The sequence below is a fragment of the Budorcas taxicolor genome, chromosome 17 (assembly GCF_023091745.1).
Source record: "Budorcas taxicolor isolate Tak-1 chromosome 17, Takin1.1, whole genome shotgun sequence".
Classification (NCBI taxonomy): Eukaryota; Metazoa; Chordata; class Mammalia; order Artiodactyla; family Bovidae; genus Budorcas; species Budorcas taxicolor.
This window is the reverse complement of record NC_068926.1, coordinates 40,685,558-40,707,952: the sequence shown is the minus strand read 5'-3', so window position 1 is coordinate 40,707,952 and position 22,395 is coordinate 40,685,558. Positions and strand designations below refer to the sequence as shown.

The 22,395-nt window shown below is 38.5% G+C and overlaps 1 protein-coding gene across 1 annotated transcript in view; it reads left to right on the top strand.

Moving 5' to 3' along the window:
• The window catches only part of RXFP1 (relaxin family peptide receptor 1), an 82,317-nt gene that overhangs the window by 41,208 nt on the left and 18,714 nt on the right, over positions 1–22,395 (top strand). Inside the window, exons 7-11 of the mRNA XM_052654695.1 lie at positions 15–86; positions 1,124–1,198; positions 15,486–15,557; positions 16,654–16,725; positions 21,293–21,364. Of these exons, the coding sequence (XP_052510655.1) occupies positions 15–86; positions 1,124–1,198; positions 15,486–15,557; positions 16,654–16,725; positions 21,293–21,364 (363 nt within the window). The remainder of the gene's footprint in view (positions 1–14; positions 87–1,123; positions 1,199–15,485; positions 15,558–16,653; positions 16,726–21,292; positions 21,365–22,395) is intronic.

The window sequence follows — 22,395 nt, the reverse complement described above, 5'->3', positions numbered from 1 at the left end:
CTTCTGGTTGGCAGGATAATTGAAGATAATCACCTCAGTCGAATTTCCCCCCTAACATTTTACGGACTAAATTCTCTTATTCTCCTGTAAGTACTAAAAATTGAAGCAAATATTTCAATTGAAGGAAAATACATGAATAAAAATGATCACTTTGAGTTTAGTAGCATTTTATTTGGAATTGGAACCTGAAAAAGACACTTCCAACTAAAAGCCATTTCCTAGTCCTATTCTATGAGGCTATTCTGTAGTTGTAACAATTTTATAAGATCTTCTGTCTTCTAGAATGTCAGCCCATCGAAGCTGAACGCAGCCTCACAGTCATGTTTCATTCCAATATTCTTAGGCACACCAGTACTATGCTCTAATATAAGTCCCCTACATACAAACCTTCCAGCTGTGAACTTTCAAAGATGTGAATATGCGATCCACCAACATCAGACGTGAGTGACACTGCAGCTTGTCCTCCATCTCCTGTTGCTGATGATCCTTCAGCTCTGCCATCTCCCACTTCCTTCCCCTCCTTCAGTCAGTAACTTTTCTTCCCTGTTCGCTCGATGCCAGCCTCTGTATGCCAGCTGTAGTACCGCACTACTATATTTTTCAAGGTACTACACTATAAGATCAAAAATCTTTTCTCTATCTTTTGTGTTTGTTATGTATTATTCGTGTGAAAAGTATCATAAACCTATTACAGTACAGTACTATATAGCTGATCGTTGTTTGTTGGGTGCCTAGGCTAACTTTGTTGGACTTAGGAACAAATTGGGCTTAAAGAACATGCTCTTGGGATGGAACTCAGTCATATGTAAGGGACTTAGTATATTAATCTTGGTAAAGAAAAATAACGGTCACTTGAAATCACCTTTTCACTACCCACAATTGAAGGGTACAGGTGTTTTCTTCAGTCTGCTGGTGTTACTGCTTCTTCCATTAGACAGATATCATTTGTCTAATTTTATTACTAACAAGCACTTAAATATAACAAGATTTACCAAAAAATTAGAGTAAGAATGTACCTAACTTATTGGATGTTCACGGCTTCATGAGAATGATAAACCCGTGTCTAACTTAGGTTGAAAAGAGAAACAGAAAAATGGGACTCCTTTCTGATTCTCTTTTTCAGAGTACTGATGAATAATGTCCTTACCCGCTTGCCTGACAAATCTCTTTGTCAGCACATGCCCAGACTGCACTGGCTGTAAGTTACTGTATCTTTCTTTTTTAATTTTTATTGAAATATAGTTGATTTAAAATATTCTGTTAGTTTTTGGAGTACAGCAAAGTAATTTAGTTATATATATGTATGTGTATAATGGAAAAGAATCTAATATATATATTAGATTATATATAGTTATATATTATATATATCTAGATTATATATTTTTATATAAATATTTATATTAGATTAATATATATATTAGAATCTTTTCCATTATAGGTTATTACAAGATATTGAGTATAGTTCCCTGTGCTATACAGTAGGTCCTTGTTGGTTATCTATATTATATCTAATACTGTGCATCTGATAATTCCAAGCAACTAATTTATCCCTTCCTTCCCCCCTTTCTTCTGTGGTAACCATCAGTTTGTTCTCTGTCTGTGAGTCTATTTCTGTTTTGTAAATAAGTTCATTTATATCATATTTTAGACACCACACATAAGCGATATCATAAGATATTTGTCTTTCTCAGTCTGATTTACTTCACTTAGTATGATAATCTCCAGGTCCATCTATGTTGCTGCAAATGGCATTATTTCTTTCTTTTTTATGGCTGAGTAGTATTCCACTGTATATGCACCACATATTCTTTATCTATTACTCTGTTGATGGACATTTATGTTGCTTCCATGTCTTGGCTATTGTAAATAGTGCTGCTAATTGGGGTGCATGTATCTTAATTAGAGTTTCTGCAGATATATGCCCAGGAGTGGTGTTGCTGTATTATATGGTAGCTCTATTTTTAGTTTGTTAAGGAAACTCCATGCTGCTCTCCATAGTGGCTATACCAATTTACATTCCTACCAACAGTATAGGAGGGTTCCCTGTATCTCTTCTTACAGAAAACAACTAACTTTTCTGTTTTTGCCTAGCTCATTTTGGATATTGGGTTTTTCTCAAGTGGTACTTGTCAATATTGTGTCACAATTCCTCAAAAATTTTAGCATGACTTTTATTAAACATTCCTATTATCTAAACTAACTCCTCTAAGCTTAGTTCACTTTGGTAGCTCAGTCACGTCCAACTCTATGTGACCGCATGAACTACAGCAAGCCAGGCTTCTTGTCCATCACCATCTCCTAGAGTTTGCTCAAACTCATGTCCATCAAGTCGGAGATGCCATCCAACCATTTTGTTCTCTATCATCCCTTTCTCCTCCTGCCTTCAATCTTTCCCAGCATCAGGGTCTTTTCTAATCAGTCAGTTCTTTGCATCAGGTGGCCAAAGGATTGAAGTGTCAGCTTCAGCATCAGTCCTACTAATGAATATTTAGGACTGATTTCCTGTAGGATTGACTGGTTTCATCTCCTTACTGTCCAAGGGACTCTCAAGAGTCTTCTCCAACATCACAGTTCAAAAGTATCAGTTCTTCACCACTCAGCTTTCTTATGGTCCAACTCTCACATCCATACACGACCACTGGAAAAACCACAGCTTTGACTAGATGGACATTTGTTGGTAAAGTAATGTCTCTGCTTTTTAATATGCTGTCTGGGTTGGTCATGGCTTTTCTTCCAAGGAGCAAGTGTCTTTTAATTTCTTGGCTGAAGTCACCATCTGCAGTGATTTTGGAGCCCAAGAAAATAAAGTCTGTCACTGTTTCCATTGTTTCCCCATCTATTTGCCATGAAGGGATGGGAACGGATGCCATAATCTTCATTTTCTGAATGTTGAGTTTTAAGCCAGCTTTTTCACTCTCCTCTTTCACCTTCATCAAGACTTTCTTTAGTTTCTCTTCACTTTCTGCCATAAGGGTGGTGTCATCTGCATGTCTGAGATTATTGATAGTTCCCCAAAAATCCTGATTCCAGCTTGTGCTTCATCCAGTCCAGCATTTCACATGATGTACTCTGCATATAAGTTAATAAGCAAGAATTCAATATACAGCCTTGACATATCCCTTTCTCAATTTGGAAATAGCCCGTTGTTTCATGTCTGGTTCTAACTGTTGCTTCGTGACCTACATACAGATTTCTCAAGAGGCAGGTCAGGTGGTCTGGTATTCCCATCTCTTTACGAATTTTCCCTAGCCTTTGTTCTGCTTCATTTTCTGCTTCCAGGCCAAGCTTACCTGTTACTCTAGGTATCTCTTGACTTCCTACTTTTTCATTCCAGTCCCCTATGAAGAAAAGGACATCTTTTTTTGGTGTTAGTTCTAGAAGGTCTTGTAGGTCTTCAAAGAACTATTCAGCTTCATCGGCATTAGTGGTTGGGACATAGACTTGGATTACTGTGATACTAAATGGAAACTCTTACTAAAATAAAATATCTCCAAAAAATCAAAATACTTTGGAGGAAGGAAGAAAACAGAAGGGATGTTGTGACATTGTATAACATCACCTCTTTTCTTTGTCAATCTATTCACCCATTCATTTGGTATAGACAGACTAAGTGACTTTAGTTGCATCTCTAAATTCTGTGTAACAAGAATATAATATTTAGAATTTATTTTTGAAGCCTCATCACACGGAATATGTTCCATGGAATTTTTCACACAGTAGCTTTGTTGGTGGTACTTAGCATCAGCCCACCTATGCAAAATTCAATTATCCAGTAAATGTGGCTAAGAGACAGGTTAAAAATGAAGAAGTGAATCCAAAATATCACTTTAAAATTTGATCCATAAATTGCATGGACTGTGTCATATGAAAATTCCCTCTGTCTTTTATTTTATAGGAGATTCCCGAAAGTTTAGTTGTTGGAGTTTTAAGTTCACAGCAGACTAGAAGCACCAACTTGAAAGTAGGAGGGGAAGTTAGTGAGGTTGGTTTTAGTGAGAAGTAACAACTATCAACCTAGTAACAAAGCAGCAGCAAGAAATGCTATAAAAGGCAGACCCTGTAATTCAAAACACACTGGTTTGGAACCATCTAGGAAAAGAGAAACATCTCCCAAATCATTACTTACTAAGTCCAGAGGGCATCTGGGTATGACAGTATAGTACCTTCACTAATGACAAAGGAAAGGGCAAATTAAGTGCAATATCATTTGCGGTGATTAAATTTGGATTCAAAAGTATTCATTAACTGTTATAACATACTCAGTAATCCCAACTTAATAATTAAGTAAAATTGAGCAATATTTACATGAATAAATTCGCAATTAAACGTCCATGCATTGACTGAAAACAGAAGCAAATGTAGGAAATTTTATACTCATACAATAATAAAACTTTCCTTTGCTTTTAAAAAGGTAGGAAAATTTACATCTCAGATAAAAATAAAACAATTAGGATTTATCACTAAAGAGGTAGACTTTTAACATTTTTTTATAAAGTTATAATCTTTATAAAAATTATAATCTTTAAGTTTTAACTATCCAAACAACTCACTTCACATGCATTCCTGATAGTGAATACTATCCCAATTTTAATGCTAGTAATAATTTTTGCTTTATAAGTATTCATTTTTAAATTAATTATAATGACTTCACCTTGCATATGAGCTTTCATTTAGCAAAGTATAAACTAGAAAATCTGTTGGATGTGTTAGTAAACATAGAAAAACATAAATAAAATAAAAAGAGACATGACAGCCTAGGAGAATACACCTGTAAGATATACGACAGACAGCAGACTATAAAACCTTTAATATGTGCATGCATACTCAGTAGCTCAGTCGTGTCCAGCTCTTTGCAACTTCATGGACTGTAGCTCACAAGGCTCCTCTGTCCATGAGATTTCCCAGCAAGACAACTGGAGAGGGTTATCATCACCTACTCCAGGGGATCTTCCTGACCCAGGGATAGAACCTGCATCTCCTGCATTGGCAAGTGGGTTCTTTACCAATGTGCCACCCGGGGTTGGCCAAACCCAATAGCTCTTTCAAAGCAATTTTTAAAAACCTATAAACACCACAATAAAATATCTGAAATTCAAAAAGGAAGAAAAATAAGTAGTAAATAAGCATACGAACAGTTGGAGCAATAGCTAAAGTTGAAATGATGATCCCAAGAGTAAAGTAAACTTTCATTTTGGGATGAGCACATTTTTATATAGGGAGAAGCACATTTTTATATAGGGAGAAGCACATTTTTATATAGGGAGAAGAAGCTAAAATAAAGAATTTGAAAATATAGAAACCAGTGAGGATGCATTATGGAACAAGGTCCTGGAAGCCATGGAAAGGACAGACGATTAAGATGTGACGTACACACACACAGGTATAGTAAAGATGAGTGCACCCGCCCTGCTTCCATCAACATGGGGCAATTTCAAGATCATAATATGAAGTATAAAGAAAATATACATATTAATTTTATATTTTATATAATATATTGTAATATATAAAATATAATATAAATAAAAATATATAGATATATAATAAAATATTACATGTTATATATATTTGTGTTATATATTATAAATATATATATAAAGAAAATAATGTATATTACAATTCCATTCCCACAGTGCTGTACTGAAGGTATAGAAAGCCCCAAGACAATATTGCTCCCTCTCTACCAATGAGAAAGAACTTTACAGTCTACACAATCATAATTTTCTCAAGCCCATCAGAGAGCTACAGTCATAAGGCAAGTAAGTAAACTGAATTCAGGAGAGATAGGACATCTACAGTATTTTGCCTTTAGCAGAGCACAAGATGAAGAGTTGATGGTCATAAAGCAGGTACAAAGAAAACTGCTAAAACTGTAATAAACCTGTGAAGGTTAGGTGTGGGATAGTGTAACCCTCTGGAATAGATGTGAACCCCAGACTCAGGGGAGTCAGCTACTGCTAACAGGCTCTTCTCTGGTCTCCACCAACTCACAGCAAGGCTAGGGGTGGTTAAAGAAACTAGACAGTCTTCTTTGGTGGCCCACAGGCACAAACCCCTCCTTCTTCCTGAGATGCTTCCTTCTTAGGAAGCAAAACTTTATGATACCGGTGTGTGTGTGTGCTCAGTCATGTCCAATTCTGCGACCCCATAAACTGTAGTCTGCCATGCTCTTCTCTTCATGGAATTTCCCAGGCAAGAATACTAGAGTGAGTTGCCATTTCTTCCTTCAGGGGATCTTCTAAAACCAGGGATCAAACCCATAGTTCTTGCAGCTTCTGCATTGGCAGGCAAGTTCTTCACCACTGAGCCACCTGGGAACCCAAAAGGGTGGTAGAAGCAAAAGCTCTCTACTCTAGCAACATGGGCAGATTAGCCTCTCCAGCCCAGGATCCTGTACTGTTACAAAGTGGGCTGGGACTTCTGAGTCATGATTAACAGCAATGCTGAGAAAGTCATCCTCAAAAAGAGCAAGAAGAATAATCTTTGTCACATTATAAAGCAATCAACAGAACCAGACCTAGAGATAACTCGGATGTTACAGCTACCAAACAAGGAAATTAAAATACTTATGATTGGGACCTCCCCAGCAGTACAGTGGTTGGAACTTCCCCTTTCAATAGAGGGGTGCAGATTTGATTCCTGGTTGGGGAGCTTAGATACAACATGCCTCATAGCCAATAAATAAATAAATAAATAAAGCAGAAGCAATGTTGTGATAAACTCCACAAAGACTTTAAAAATGGTCCATGTCAAAAAATCTTTCTTAAAAAACTTACCATTAATCAGTTAATTGATTTATTGGAAAAAGTAGGCAACGTACATGCACGTGTGTAAAATGTCTGCAAAAAAGATGGAAGCTTTAAAGAGAATCAGGGAATTACTTCAACAGGCTTAGCAGCAGGATGAACACAGCTGAGCAAAGAATCAATCACCTTGAAGACAGATCAATAGAAAGCTTTCATTTGAATCAAAAAGAAAAAAAAAAAACATGAAATACAGAGCCAAGAATCCAAAAGTTGCAGGATAATATAAAATTGCCTAAAACTGCATTAAAGGGTCACAGAAAAAGAAGAGAGGAAAAACAAGACTTGGTCATCAAACAAGCTTGTTTGTCATCAAAAAAACTTGGGTCTGCTCTCCAGACATATCAGTTCAGTTCAGTTCAGTTCAGTTCAGTTGCTCAGTCATGTCAGATTCTTTGCGCCCCATGAATCACAGCACGCCAGGCCTCCCTGTCCATCACCAACTCCCGGAGTTCACTCAAACTCATGCCCATCAAATCGGTGATGCCATCCAGCCATCTCATCCTCTGTCATCCACTTCTCCTCCTGCCATCAATCCCTCCCAGCATCAGAGTCTTTTCCAATGAGTCAACTCTTTGCATGAGGTGGCCAAAGTTTCAGCTTTAGCATCAGTCCTTCCAATGAACAACCAGGACTGATCTCCTTTGAAATGGACTGGTTGAATCTTCTTGCAGTCCAGGGAACTCTCAAGAGTCTTCTCTAACACCACAGTTCAAAAGCATCAATTCTTCAGCGCTCAGCTTTCCTCACAGTCCAACTCTCACATCCATACATGACCACTGGAAAAACCATAGCCTTGACTAGATGGACCTTTTTTGGCAAAGTAATGTCTCTGATTTTCAATATGCTATCTAGGTTGGGCATAACTTTTCTTCCAAGAGGAAGCATCTTTTAATTTCATGGCTGCAATCACCATCTGCAGTGATTTTGGAGCCCCCTAAAATAAAGTCTGACATTATTTCCACTGTTTCCCCATCTATTTCCCATGAAGTGATGGGACCAGATGCTATGATCTTAGTTTTCTGAATATTGAGCTTTAAGCCAACTTTTTCACTCTCTTCTTTCACTTTCATCAAGAGGCTTTTTAGCTCCTCTTCACTTTCTGCCATAAGGGTGGTGCCATCTGCATATCTGAGGTTATTGATATTTCTCCTGGCAATCTTGATTTCAGCTTGTGTTTCTTCCAGCCCTGCGTTTCTCATGATGTACTCTGCATAGAAGTTAAATAAGCAGGGTGACAATATACAGCCTTGACATACTCCTTTCCCTATTTGGAACCAGTCTGTTGTTCCATGTCCAGTTCTAACTGTTGCTTCCTGACCTGCATATAGGTTTCTTAAGAGGCAGGTCAGGTGGTCTGGTATTCCCATCTCTTTCAGAATTTTCCACAGTTGATTGTGATCCACAGAGTCAAAGGCTTTGGCATAGTCAGTAAAGCAGAAATAGATGTTTTTCTGGAACTCTCTTGCTTTTTTGATGTGCAAGGTCAATTTACTAACACCAGAGGTGGTCAAGGAAAGGACAGCATTTATTGCAAGTATCAAGCAAGGAGAACAGACAGTTCAAGTTCAAAAGACCCAAACTCCCTGATGTCTTTCAAGGAAGAGTTTTTAAAGGCAAGGTGAGGGATAATATTGCAAGGTGCATGATCAACTGAGGTTCAGTTCTCTGATTGGTCGATGGTGAGGATGCAAGGTGGTGTTTCAAGAATCTCAATCGTCAACCTTCTGGTTCCTGTCAGTCTAGCATCTACATGCTGGTGGTCAGCAGTTAACTTCCTCCACCTGGTGGGGGAGACTATCTGCAAAACAACTCACGGACATGGCTCAGGATGTTATCTATAGCCCTTGAGGAGGAAATTAACATCCTTGACTGTTTTATGGCTAACAGTCTTGCTTGACTGTTTTCCTTTGTTTCTGCATTTTCTCACTTCTCTGATTAAATTTGTTCCTTGGAATTCAAGAAAGAGGATAAAACTTTTCTAGAAACAAGAGGCAAGTCAGGAGGCACAGGGTCCTGCTCAATTTTAAAGAAATATCTAAAGAGATAATGACCAAGAATTTTCTAAAATGACATAATGAACCCAAAAAAATCTAAGAACCTCAGAGAAAAAAAAAAAAACAAGTAGAAAGGAAAAAACTTGATAAATGATAAGCAAGCTGCTGAAAACCAAAGATAAAGGAAAAGAGCTTGTGGCAACCAGAGAAAAAAGAGACATTATAATACATGCTGCTAAACGAAGATAAGAAATGCAGCAGTGATTTTTTTTAAAGCTGGAGGGGCTGTGTTAACATTGGAGAAAAAGAGCCTTTTGAACAAAGACTATCACAAAGATAAAGAGAGGTATCACATAATGATAAAGGGCTCAATTCAGGAAGAGGACACAATAACTTAAAAAGGAAGGCAGTTTCAAAATGAATAAAGTGAAACCATAAAACTACTAAGAAAAATAGCTAGGTGTCAAAAGATGTCATTTAAAACTAAGAAATCTACCAGTATGATATTTTATATTCCTAAGATGAACATTAATAAACAGTATATAACTGATCGAAATCCTACGGTGAGAGACGGAAAGAAAGTCAGGAAGAATTTCATCATTCCTAATAATAGGAATTGTTAAGTACTAGTGTTACTCTCTAAGAAAAAGAAGATAGAGTATATTGGATAAAGTTATAAAGGTAACCAGTAGAATATACAAAGCTTTTTAAATATTAGAAGAAATTTAAGCCATTTGTTCAAGGTTTTTTTTAGCCTATGAAAACAATATAGGGAGGCTACTGGCAACAGGCTTGAGTCTGGTTTGCATTTCCTCACTGCCTCCTCTCGAGGACAGCGAGGCCAAAGAAAGAGAAGCCTGCAGGGGATGAGAAGGAAGAGAGGGCCTGTTCCTAAGCAGGTGAAAGTGGAGGCAGCCGGTGGGCCTTCCCCTTTCAACTCTTGACAGACCCTGTGGCCTCTTTGAAAGTTTAATCTCGCCCATTAAGTCCGAGACTTTTTTCAAGGAATTCCTGGAGCAGAAGCCGCTTCTCATCCAGAGAGATGACCTTGAACTTCCTGTTCACGCTCTCAGATCTGAAGAGTACTATGGAGGATTCGAAAATGTCTACAGGTGTGTCCATGGGAAGAAGAAGGTTTCAAATCAAGAAGCCAAAGTGCACTTTCTTCAGCTGAGAAAAGACTTTGATCAGAAAAGTGCAACAGTTCATTTCACTACCCTCTGAGAATTACGGATGAACTCGAAGTTCTAGGAGAAGCTGGAGTGCTACTTGGGCTCGAATGTGTACATAAGCCCTGTGGGAGATCCGGGCCTGCCGGCCCACTAAGATGATGTCGAGGTTTTCATCCTGCAGCTGGAGGGAAAGAAACACTGGCGCCTGAACCAACTCATGGTACCGCTCCCCACCCCAGCCCTCCCGCCGCATCGCGGGCACCGGAGTGAAACGTGGAGCGCGAGGACAGGAGTTCACGCTGAAGCCGGCAGATCTGCGCTTTCGCAGAGGGACCATCCAGCAGGCGGACACTCCGGAGGGGCTGGCCCACTCCACGCATGTGAGCATCCACACCCTCGGAGCAGTTCGTGGGGAGATTTCCTTTTGGACACCATTTTGGGACTCGTGTTTGATACCACAAAGGCAGACGTGGAGCTCCGGGCTGGCATCTGCAGGAGGCTGCTCCCGCAGGTGGAAACCACAGCTGTTGCAACAAAAGATAAGGTGGTTTTCTGAGAATACTTGCAGACCAGCTAGAGGGCATCAAAGAACTGCCTTCAGCAGACATGAGGAAGGATGTTACCATGAATGGATTCTCTCCTTACTATATGTGAAGTTCGGCAGAGCTTTTCAACACCAGGTGGACAGTTACCAGGGTTGGACAACACAGTGAGACTGCAATTTAGAGACCACATTGTCCTCACCGTAGGACCCGATCAAGATCCATCTGACGAAACTGGAGAAAAGATGGTTTACTCTATCATTCCTGAAAGAATAGGTGAGAGACACACAGGATGGGAAATGAGGAAACAGTCTCATGGACTTGCTTTCCTTTATCACATATGGTTGCACTGAAGCAAATTTGGAACAGTTCAGCTAGTTCTGTCAAGGATAGCTTACTACAGATGAGGCAAAGCAAAAGCAAAACCTAGTATTATCCTTCTGCACAGAATGTTTAATCCAAGCAGTCTGTTCCTTTCACTGCTTTTTAATATTAGACACTTGATTCTGCCAAGATTTGTGTGCTAAGGAGCCCCTGCTGGTTTGAGCCAAGGACAGGATGAATGTAACTTTTCTTACCTGTGTATCTAATAAGATGAGATGTACCTTTTACAGGTGATCAGTTGGCCGTATGTACTAACAGGTACATAAAAGAAAGAACAGCAAATTACTAAATGTCCCAGAAGGTGACAAAAACCATACCTCAACAAGTTTATCTAATCCAGTGTGGTAGAAAACACACAGCTCCAATAATTGTATTATTTAAAGTAAATATATATATATATATATATAATAATATTTTTAAATAGCAGGTGAAGGTCAGATATATTAGCGTTGTCAATCAGCATAAGTGGGCCTAAAATTACCTACTAAAAAGAAAGAAAGATTTTCAGATTGGCTCTCGAACCAAAACCTAACAACACTATTTACCAAAAAAATGCAACTGTAACTAAGTGATTAAGAAAGATAAAAAATAAAAGACTGTTCCAAAGTATGCCATGTAAATGCAAACCAAAAAAAAAAAACAGACTTTTTTTTAATCTAAATAGTAGAATTCTGGCCAATTTAGATTAAGCAGTACAAAGAAGGACATATAATGCTGTAGTGTGGGACTTCGCTGATGGTCTAGGGGTTAAGAATCTCAATTCAGGGGACTTGGGTTTGGTCCCTGATCAGGGAACCAAGATCCCACATGCTGTGGAACAACTAAGCCTGCACACCTCAGCCAGAGAGTCTGTGCACTTCAAGGGAAGATCTCGTATGATGCAATGAAGATCACACGTGCCACAAGTAAGATCCTACACAGCCAAAGGAATAACTATTTTTAAAATAACAAAAAATAAATGCAATTTCCAATATAAGATATTATATTAGGAGTATATATGCACCAAATAGATGCATCTAACCGCCAAAACAAAAGAAAAATAAACATATATAATTGGTAAGAGATAAGAATCAGCCTGTTTCATTCTGTGAAAGATCAAGTAAAACCAAAAAACAATAGGCAGAACTAAATAACATTGTTAATGAGTTAACTCTGATTGGCACAAAGCAAACTGCCCTGATTTGTTTGGGGTGGCAGTGTACCCAGCTGAAATATTACTTTCCCAGACTTTCCTGCTCCAGACAGAGTCACATGACTAGGCTCTAACTTATGAGGAGGAAGAATTATCAGGTGGAACTTCTGGGAAATCCCCTTGTAGAGAAACAGGCAGACCCTTCCTTTCTTTTCTTATCTAGAAAAGATGGATATGATGGCTCAATCTTTAGAATCTTCTTGGACTACGAAGACAAGAGCATATGAACAGTGAATATGAAAGATGTTAGGTTTCTAACAACTTGGTAAAATTACCAATCTTGCCTTGGACTACATAATCCTAGATTAAAAAAAAAAAAACCTTGTGATGTTATTCTATCATAGATGGTTCTCTGTTCTACGTGCATGCCTTCGAGAGTGCTTGTTCAGTCACTAAGTTGTATCCAAATCTTTGTAATCTCATGGGCTTCTCTGTCCATAGCATTTTCCAGGCAAGAATACTGGTTGGGAAGGGTTACCATTTCCTTCTCCAGGGGATCTTCCCAACCCAGGGAATTTAACCTAATCTAATCTAATCTAATCTAATCTAATCTACCTCTTAATCTAATCTAATCTAATCTCCTGTGTCTCCTCCATTGGCAGGCAGATTCTTTACCACTGAGCCACCTGGGAAGCCCTCTGTTCTATGTAGCTGCACTTAATCCTAATAGATATAAACTTGAAAGTGAAAAATAAGGCTGAAAAACATTCACCAAAATTGACCATATATTTTAAGACATGTCCAGTTGCTCAGTCATGTCCAACTCTTTGTGACCCCATGGACTGCAACAGGCTAGGCTCCCCTTTCCTTCACTATCTCCTGGAGTTTGCAAATTTACAAACCAAACTCAGAAAATATAGGATTAGCCTAAAACAAGAGGAGGGTCATCACACAATGGGTGTAGGAGACCAGGTGCCCATTCAGGTAAATTACAGATGTTGGGCAGAAACGCAAAGGCTTTTCCTGCCTTCATTGCCTAGATTTTCTCTGTGAAAGAAAAGTCAGAAATGTTTAAAAGGCAGGGAAGGAAGTAGAGGTAGAGGAGATTTGCATGTTTACAATGCCACTAGGGGATGAGAGAGGGAGCTGAGCAGGAAAGATTATTTTTGTTTTCTGTATTGTACTTCAGGCCCAAGAACCAAATTTTCATTTTCAACTAGGAAAAAATACAGTGGTTAGATTCAGAAGCTCATTAAGCTGAAAAAGTGATCCAGGAATTAAGTAAGCAAAACACCCCCTCAAGTCGCTTAGAGCTTGGGGCCCTGGCACAAACAGCAGATTCGTATACATGATCCCTGAATGTCAAGAATAAATACCTCTAATTTTAGGAAGAAAGCCAAAGCAAATTCACAAATAACGATTGAACTAAACTCAACATTGGATGTACCAATTTGATCAAAATTCCCTAGTTTATACGTTCCCTAGTTTATTCCCTAGTTTTTACAAATTAGTAAATTAATATGAATATTAAATGAAATATTTTTGCTACTTTAATAGAAAAAAATTACAAGTGTAGCTAACAAGAAAAGAACATCAACTCTCCTAAAGATATTTTGTGAGGTTCAAGAGAGAGTCGCCCCCTTGGTGGTAGACTCATGGTAATAGCAACAAAAACAGGAAAAAGAAATGAACAGTTTTTGTCACTGACAGCCTATGTAATGGAAAGCCAAAGGCCTTGGCCAAACCTAATGACCCAATATATGTGTTTCATTTCCAACTTAATAAAATAATAGAATTTGTCTTTAAAATGGTAATCTAGGATCAAAATTTAAGATTTTAATAAAATATTCCATATAATACAGAAATCCTGTCTATAGAATTTTTATGGTATGTTACGGTCTATGCCCTTGCTAAATCACTACAGTAATAAAAAGCTTAGTCTCTGTACACCATGGGCTGTGAGCTTAAATTTGAAATGTTTTGTGTCCTTCAACCAGTAAATCTGATTTTGCAACCTAATGCCAAAGAGAAAAACCCTATGCCTGACTTCAAATATATCTCTCTGACTTGCTCTTCTCTGTGATAAATACACACTTTCGTCCCATTGACTTGATTTCTAGAACCCTTCCATGCTGGCCTTCTAGATTTTTCAGATAGACTTTGATTTGTCTGCATCCATTTTTACTGCAGTGTCAAAATAAAACACTATCCCAGATACAGCCTCGCCAGCAGAATAAAGGCACATCTATTAATGCTCATGATTTTAGTAGCTGTGTCACACTTCAGCTCATGTATTTTAGTCCCAATTGTTCCTGAATGGCTCTACATGGTATGGTGATCAGTCAACAAAGTGTTGGGGTAAAATAAAATAGATTTCAGAGCCAGCATCTATTTCTGAAAGTGTATTCCTGAGCTCAGCTTACTCTGTTCCACAAACTTCCACCATAAGCCTAATGATAGCTAAAAGACAATAGAAGAATACCTTCATGATAACTCTGAAGTAGAGATAATAAAACATCAACTATTTGACAAGTTTTGATGTTCAGACCAGATTCCTGTTGGTAACCTAGTATCACACAGCAAGGGAGCTCAGATCATGTCTGCACACAGCGTCCTGAATTGGGAGTGGACAGCCAAGGGCAGCTGAGGGTCTCCCTCTGCACTGGCTTATGTGGCCATATACTAAAGCAAGAAAGGGTATTCTCAGTGGTAAAAGGCTATTGAGAATTTTTTCTGGGGAGTGTTTAGGCAGAGGAAGTAGAGGTTAAACTTTATTTTGGCAGTGGCAACTTCTGCAACAATAGTAGGATCTTCTGAGCAAATAGAGGCCGCAACACTCAGAGTGGTCATGGGTACCTCTGGATCTATGGACAGATGTTTAATACGGATCACCATTTGATATCCGTTGACATAGTTGGTGGGGCTTCCCTGGTGGCTCAGTGGTAAAGAATCCGCCTGCAATGCAGGGGCTGCAGGAGACACAGATTCGATCCCTGGGTCGGGAAGATCCCCTGGAGGAGAGCATGGCAACCCACTTCAGTATTGTTGCCTGGAGAATCCTATGAACAGAGGAGCCTGGCAGATACAGCCCATAGGGTCACAAAGAGTCAGACATGCCTGAAGTGACAGCACACATGCATGTCATTGGAAGTGTCTCATGTGATTTTTTTTCATTCTCTTCACATTAGTTGGGATAACATATGTATCCATATGAATACCTGATACAAATGCCACTCAAAGCATTTTTACTATTAACACAGAAGAAAGAAACTTTATATATAAATATATCATTTCAGCTATTAGGTAGGTGGCTACAGTTACATTATATGAGAATTTATATGAAATAAACAGTATATGGGGGAAAAGATATTTTATGAGAAAACTTAAATAATTCTTAACCAATTGATTTCTGTCTGTGATTAAAATTTAGCTTTGTCACTTTTATTTTTATATTTCAGGGATTTTGAAGGCAACCATATCCATAATTTAAGAAATTTGACTTTTATTTCCTGCAGTAATTTAACTGTTTTGTAAGTAATGTTTTGTCCTTTTAAAGCAATGTTTTTTCTCTTTTCAAACAAAATGAATCATTTATATGAACAGGCTCTGGCATACACATGCATAGTAATTATGGCAAATGTTCCCTCTCAGTTTGAAGTTTTTTGAAATGAAAGCACATTGGCAAAATTACTGAAGTTCAAAGCAGGCATAAGCACAGATTCGCAACATATCAGTACATGAATCATCACAGTGGTACTAGCTTACATGAGACCTATTTTTCTCAAACTTAAGTAATACCCAATTTAGTGGGAAAAAATTCTCATAAACCACCTAGAATCTGTCCTTGAATGGCAGTTTGAGAAATACCAAGATCAAGTCTTACTCGATGAGAATTATTACTGCAAAGGTTGTGGGAAAAAATTAATTATAATTTTTTTCAAAAGCTGCAGAATGTTCACATCTGTGAGGATATGACTGTGACACCCACCAGGATAAACCTTAGGATGTTATTGAATATAATTTCTGCTATGCCACTCTGTCTTATTTTAAATCCGTGTTGCTAGCTCATAACACCAGATCAGTGCAGAAATGAACTGTCAGGCCTTACAGTCTGATTCAGCATCGCAAATCAGAGACCTTCTGAGTTGGTCCAGCTTAGAATAGACATATTCCGGCACCTCCACTTTAAATCACAGCAACTGCCCAATGTGCACGAGCACTATTGTGGTGCTGGGGCCGGGGGTATATTCTGTTAGACAGACAGGCCACAAAGACTGAACAGGCGACTCTAAGACAGTTGTGCTGATATTCAGACTCTATTCTCAGAGGTCGAGATTTTTCACTCTTATCCCTGTGGAGCTCTTCCCTAAAACACTTTAAAATGTGAACACTATTTTACTTTTATCATCATTAACAGATTTGGGAAATTCAATATTAAAATGATTTATACAGATTTGGGTGATTTATCATACTAATTCAATGTATCATACTAGTTCAATGTATCTTGATATGGAAATGCATTAGATATAATTATCTTTGTTTTTGCAGGTTGTTAATCTCCTCTACAATAACTCACCTGTAAGTTACCTCCAGAAGCTACAACATCTTTTTTCTTTTTACTTTCAGGGTAATGAGGAAAAACAAAATTAATCACCTTAGTGAAAATACGTTTGCACCTCTACAGAAACTAGATGAATTGTAAGTTTGATTACACATATATTTTGTAAGTTTGATTACACATATAGCACTACTTCTCTATACCCTGAGCCACAGGTATTTCAGGAATTATGAAAGCTTAACAAATATGTGTTAAAGGAAACTATAAAATAAATATTTGAGGAAAGTGAAGTAAAGGAAACAGCTGTGGAGGTGAATAAAGCCAGGGGAAATTAATAAATAAATTACATCCTACATCACTTTAACCCACTGCTAGAGACGGATAGTAAGTTTATCTTTAAATTTTCTAGAGAGTGAGGATTCAGAGATCAGGAGATAAAAAGACATCACTTTACTGGTTCTGAAACCAAAAGATAATCTTGGATCTGTAAGATTAGACACTGCCATGGATAACAGCATCCAAACCTGTAATAAAGGGCAAGAGAGCAGCTTGAGACAGCTATTTATATCGTCCCATTTTAAGATCAATGACACCGTTCCAAAGGACAGTAAAGCAAGTCTCTGATCAATCAAAGCCTTACGGTCAAGCCACAGAGTAGGTGATTCTCCAAATAAAATATACGTAAGACAATGGAGGAAGCCCATGCTCTTCAGACAGTTTTGATTTCTTTTTTTTATGGCTTCATTTCTACAATTGGAGTTTTGTTAAAGTCTGGGCTAGCCACTAGTTTGATTTTGTGTTTTCTGAAAGGAATCTGGAGTGTGAACAGAACTACATGTTTTGACAATTAGCTGGGCAGAACTTGGATTCATTGAAACTTTTCCATTAAAAATTAAAGAATGTAACTAAAATGTTGCTCAGGACACCTTGCTGCTGCTAAGTCGCTTCAGTCGTGTCCGACTCTGTGCGACCCCATAGATGGCAGCCCACCAGGCTCCACCATCCCTGGGATTCTCCAGGCAAGAACGCTGGAGTGGGTTACCATTTCCTTCTCCAATGCATGAAAGTGAAATGTGAAAGTGCAGTTGCTCAGTCCTGGAGTGGGTTGCTACTCCCATCTCCAGGGAATCTTCAGGACAGAGCGAGCAAACCCATGTCTTCTGAATTGCAGGCAGATTCTTTACCATCTGAGTCACCAGGGAGGACCCTTAAATGGATGGGTCTGGACCTGAAATGAGTGACTCTCCTTTTGAAAGAAGGTTGGACTACATTCAGTGCCCCTCCTTGCTTGATCCCACCGACAGAATTAATGAGGGCAAAATTAGCAACAGTCAGATCTACTTCTCAGAGTTTAAACAGTTCTGGTGAGACTTCCCTGGTGGTCCAGTGGTTAAGACTTGGAGCCTCCACTGCAGGGGGTATGAGTTCCATCCCTAGTCAAGAACTAAGATCCCACATGCCCCACTGTGTAGCCAAAAAAAATTTTTTTAATTTAAATAGTGGCAGAAACTTTGCTACACACTTGATTTATTATTACTTGTGCTTTTAAAGTTTTCTTCTAATAAGATTTATGTATTTGTTGACCGTGGTGTGTCTTCATCACTCCCTGGGCTTTCTCAAGTTGTAGCAAGTGGGGCCTGCTCTCCAGCTATGGTATTCAGGCTTCTCATCACTGCAGCTTCTCTTGTGGAGCACTGGCTCCAGGCATATGTGCTTCAGAAGTTGCCGCCCTTGGGCACTAGAACACAGGCTTCAGGAGCTGTGGTGCACAAGTTTAGCTGCTCCAAGGCATCCTCCTGGACCAGGGATCGAACTTCTGTCCCCTGCATTGCAAGGCGGGTTCTTAACCACAGAAACACCAGCAAAGCCCTAATTTGTGCTTTTAAAGCAACTACTCAAGATGACAATGTGTTTCCTGAGCCCATTCAGAAATGGACCTCAAGTCCAGTTAAGTTTAGACCAACTTTTCTAAAATGAAAACTGAGAAAATGGTCTTTGTTCTTGTCACTTAGGATCTAAGCCAAATGGTCCCCATAACGTGATTGATGATGAAAGAATTTGTCCAAATTTGCTTTAATAGCCAAAGCCAACACTCTCACCAGAAATGGCTGAACATGGTAGCTCGAGATTTAATATTCTAGTGGACTCTTCTACATCTGTTTTTCACATTGCCTCACTAGCATGATCGATATTTTACTTGGCTTCCCATATAAGGAACTGGAATCATCCTGCTCCTTTTACTTAAATATGAAAACAGATCTTCAGTCTATTAATTGTCTGCCTGTAGGGATGGAAAGAATAGCTAGTCCAAAACTCAGCTATATGCTGGGAAACCCAGATCTTGCACTGAAAGAGCTCACACCCTTCAGAAGAGAATGTAGGGACAGGAAAATTTTAATAAGACGCTGTAAATGCTATACATGAGAACACCTGACTCTTCCAGTCATGAAGGAGTGACATGTGAAAAGAATCTTTTTTTAAAAGTATATTTGGCCTTCCCAGGTGGTCCAGTGATTAAGAATCCACCTGCCAATGCAGGGGACACAGGTTCAATCCCTGGTCCAGGAAGATCCCACATGCAGAGAAGAAATTAAGCCCATTGTCCACAACTACTGAACCAGGGGTCTAGAGCCCGTGAGCCACAACTGCTGAAGCTGGCACACTGAGAGCTCATGCTCTGCAACAAGAGAAGCCGCCGCAATGAGAAGCACCAGCACTTCAACTAGAGAGTAGCGCCCACCACCACCTCCATGGCTAGAGAAAGCCTGGGTGCAGCAACAAAGACCCAGCACAGCCCAAAAAATGTACAGTTGATTTGCAACGTTGTGTTAGTTTCAGGTGCACAGCAAAATGATTCGGTTTTGCATATCTATTCTTTTTCAGATTCTTTCCCATTATAGGTTATTACAAGACATTGAGTATAGTTCCCTCTGCTATACAGTAATTCCTTGTTTTTTTTTTTTTTTTTTTCTGAGCAGAATCTTGAAGGTATCCACCTGAAGGACCAGAAGTAAAGCTTTTTCCAGGTAGAAGGAAGCACCTATGCAAAAACCTGGAGTTTAAAATACTGAGGTGCATTAAGGTCCTGGTGAAAGTCAATTTAACTGAGCAGAAAGTGGTAGAAAACAAAGCTGGACAGTATAAAATATTTAAAGACTTTTTTCTATCACACTAAGCAGTTTTTATTTTATCTCTTATGCAGCAATGAGCTATTGAAGAATTTTCAAAAGGGTATGAAATTTTTGAAAGATTCCTTTGGTTATCAAATCGGAGAATCTATCCACATAGACAATTCACCCATAAATATGTAAATAACAAAAACAGTCTCAAGAATCATATTACAATATGAACATAGAACATTTACAACAAAGACATTTGTAATTTTGATTATATTACTTACTTGTTTTTAGTTTTAAAACTCAATCTAAAACTGCCCTGCCCTTTCAAATTCAATAATCTAACTTTTGATTTATAAGCACTCCAGTTTACACAGCATCTAGACCTAACATCCTTACCTCTTCCTGCGGCAACTAATACTTCTTGAGGATAGACAGGGAAAGTGGTTAGACTTTCCCTTAGTTTCTCGTGATGACATTGGAGAAATCAAGCCTATCTTGCTTAGAAGAATTCTAGGCCTTTCTCATGAGAGTTGCTACTGTGAAAGCCACCATAAGAGCTGGTACTGTCCAAAATCTCACAGCTAAGCTACAAAGTCACACCTCAGTGGGCAGCCCCACCTCTGTACATATATGAAGTCTCCTGCCCCAAGAGTATATAAGACCTCGTGTATATCAGCTATGGACGAAACTGAAACCTGAAATAATCCACTTCCAGATAAAAACTATAATCAACTGAAACAAAAGAAAAAATCAAGTCTCCAAACCATATTTCTACTTTAGCACAGAAGGAAGGAAAGAAGAATGGATGGGAGGGAAACAGAGAGGTGGTATAGGGGAAAAAGAGAAAAGAAGACAGCACAATATTAATTAAATTAGAAAACTGGATCTATTAGAACCAGGTCAAATACCATCAAGCATTGTCTCTGAATGAGGAATAAAATGAGGAAATATTTTTATCTTTTACATTTCATTCCCTTTTTTTATTTTGTTTTTTTAATATAAATTTATTTATTTTAATTGGAGGTTAATTACTTTACAATATTGTATTGGTTTTGCCATACATCAACATGAATCCGCCACAGGTATACACATGTTCCCCATCCTGAACCCCACTCCCTCCTCCCTCCCCATACCATCCTGCTGGGTCGTCTCAGTGCACCAGCCCCAAGCATCCAGTATCATGCATCGAACCTGGACTGGTGATTTGTTTCACATACGATATTATTCATTCCCTTTTTAAAGTTTTGACTTCTGTTAATTTCCTGGTGGCTCAGTCGGTAAAGAATCAGCCTGCAGTGCAGGAGGCCCGGGTTCCATCCCTGGGTCGGGAAGATTCCCTGGAGAAGGAAATGGCAATGCACTTCAGCACTCTCGCCTGGAAAATCCCATGGACAGAGGAGCCTGGTGGGCTACAGCCCATGGCGTCGCACGAGTCGGACACAACTTAGCAACTAAACCACCACCACCAATTAATATAACTTCACTAGTAGCATTGTTTGAAAGTTGTATAATGGTTTTCTAATAAACCACAGAACTATGGATAAAATCTTAAGAAAATAACATGACATGTTTGCAATTATTTCCCTAGGGATTTAGGAAGCAATAAGATTGAAAATCTTTCTCCACATATCTTTAAGAATCTGAAGGAGCTCTCACAACTGTAAGACTGATATGAATTTTATCTTTATTTTTAATTTGTTTCATTTTCTAAAATTGCCATTAAAATACACATCAGTATGTGTGTTTACCATTTTAACCATTTTTAAGTGTACAGTTCAGTGGTATCAACTTCATTCACGCTGTTGTATAACGATCACAACCATCCATTTCTGGAACTTGTCCTGCTTTCCAAACTGAAGCTCCATACCTATTAAACACTAACTCCCCATCAACACCCCTCCCCAACCAACCTCTATCACTGCTTGGTTTCTATGAATTTGGCATCTCTAGGAACCTCATATAGGTAGAATCATACATACCTTGTTCTTTCACAACTGGCTAATTTAACTTAGCCTAATGTCTTCAAGTTTCATCCATGCTGTAGCCTGTGTCAGAATTTCTGAATATTATCATCCATATTAGCAACCCACTGTGTGTAAGTACCACATTGTATTTATCCATTTTTCCATTGATGGACACTTGGGTTGTTTCCACCTTTTAGTGTTATGAGTAGGGCTGCTATGAACATGGGTGTGTAAATATCTGTTAAAGAACTTGCTTTCAACTCTTTGGGGTATATAGCCCCAGAAATAGTATTACTGGATCATATGGTAACTCTATTTTTAATTTTTTGAGGAAACATCATGCTCTTTTCTATAGTGGCTGCATTATTTTACATTCTCACTAACTGCACAAAGATTCTAATTTCTCTACATTTTCAACAGCACTTGTAATCTTGTATTTTTTTTAATAATAGCCAACCTAATGGATGTGACATGGTGTTTCATTGTGGTTTTGATTTGCATTTCTCTAATGATTAATGATGTTGGGCATCTTTTCATGTGCTTATCAGTCATTTGCACATCTTCTTTGGAAAATGTCTATTCAGGTCCTTTACTCATTTTTAAATTGGGTTGTAGCTGTGTATGCATGCTGAGTCACTTCAGTCATGTCCTACTCTTTGCGACCTTATGGAATGCAGTGTACTAGGCCTGTCTGTCCATGGGATTCTCTAGGTAAGAATACTGGAGT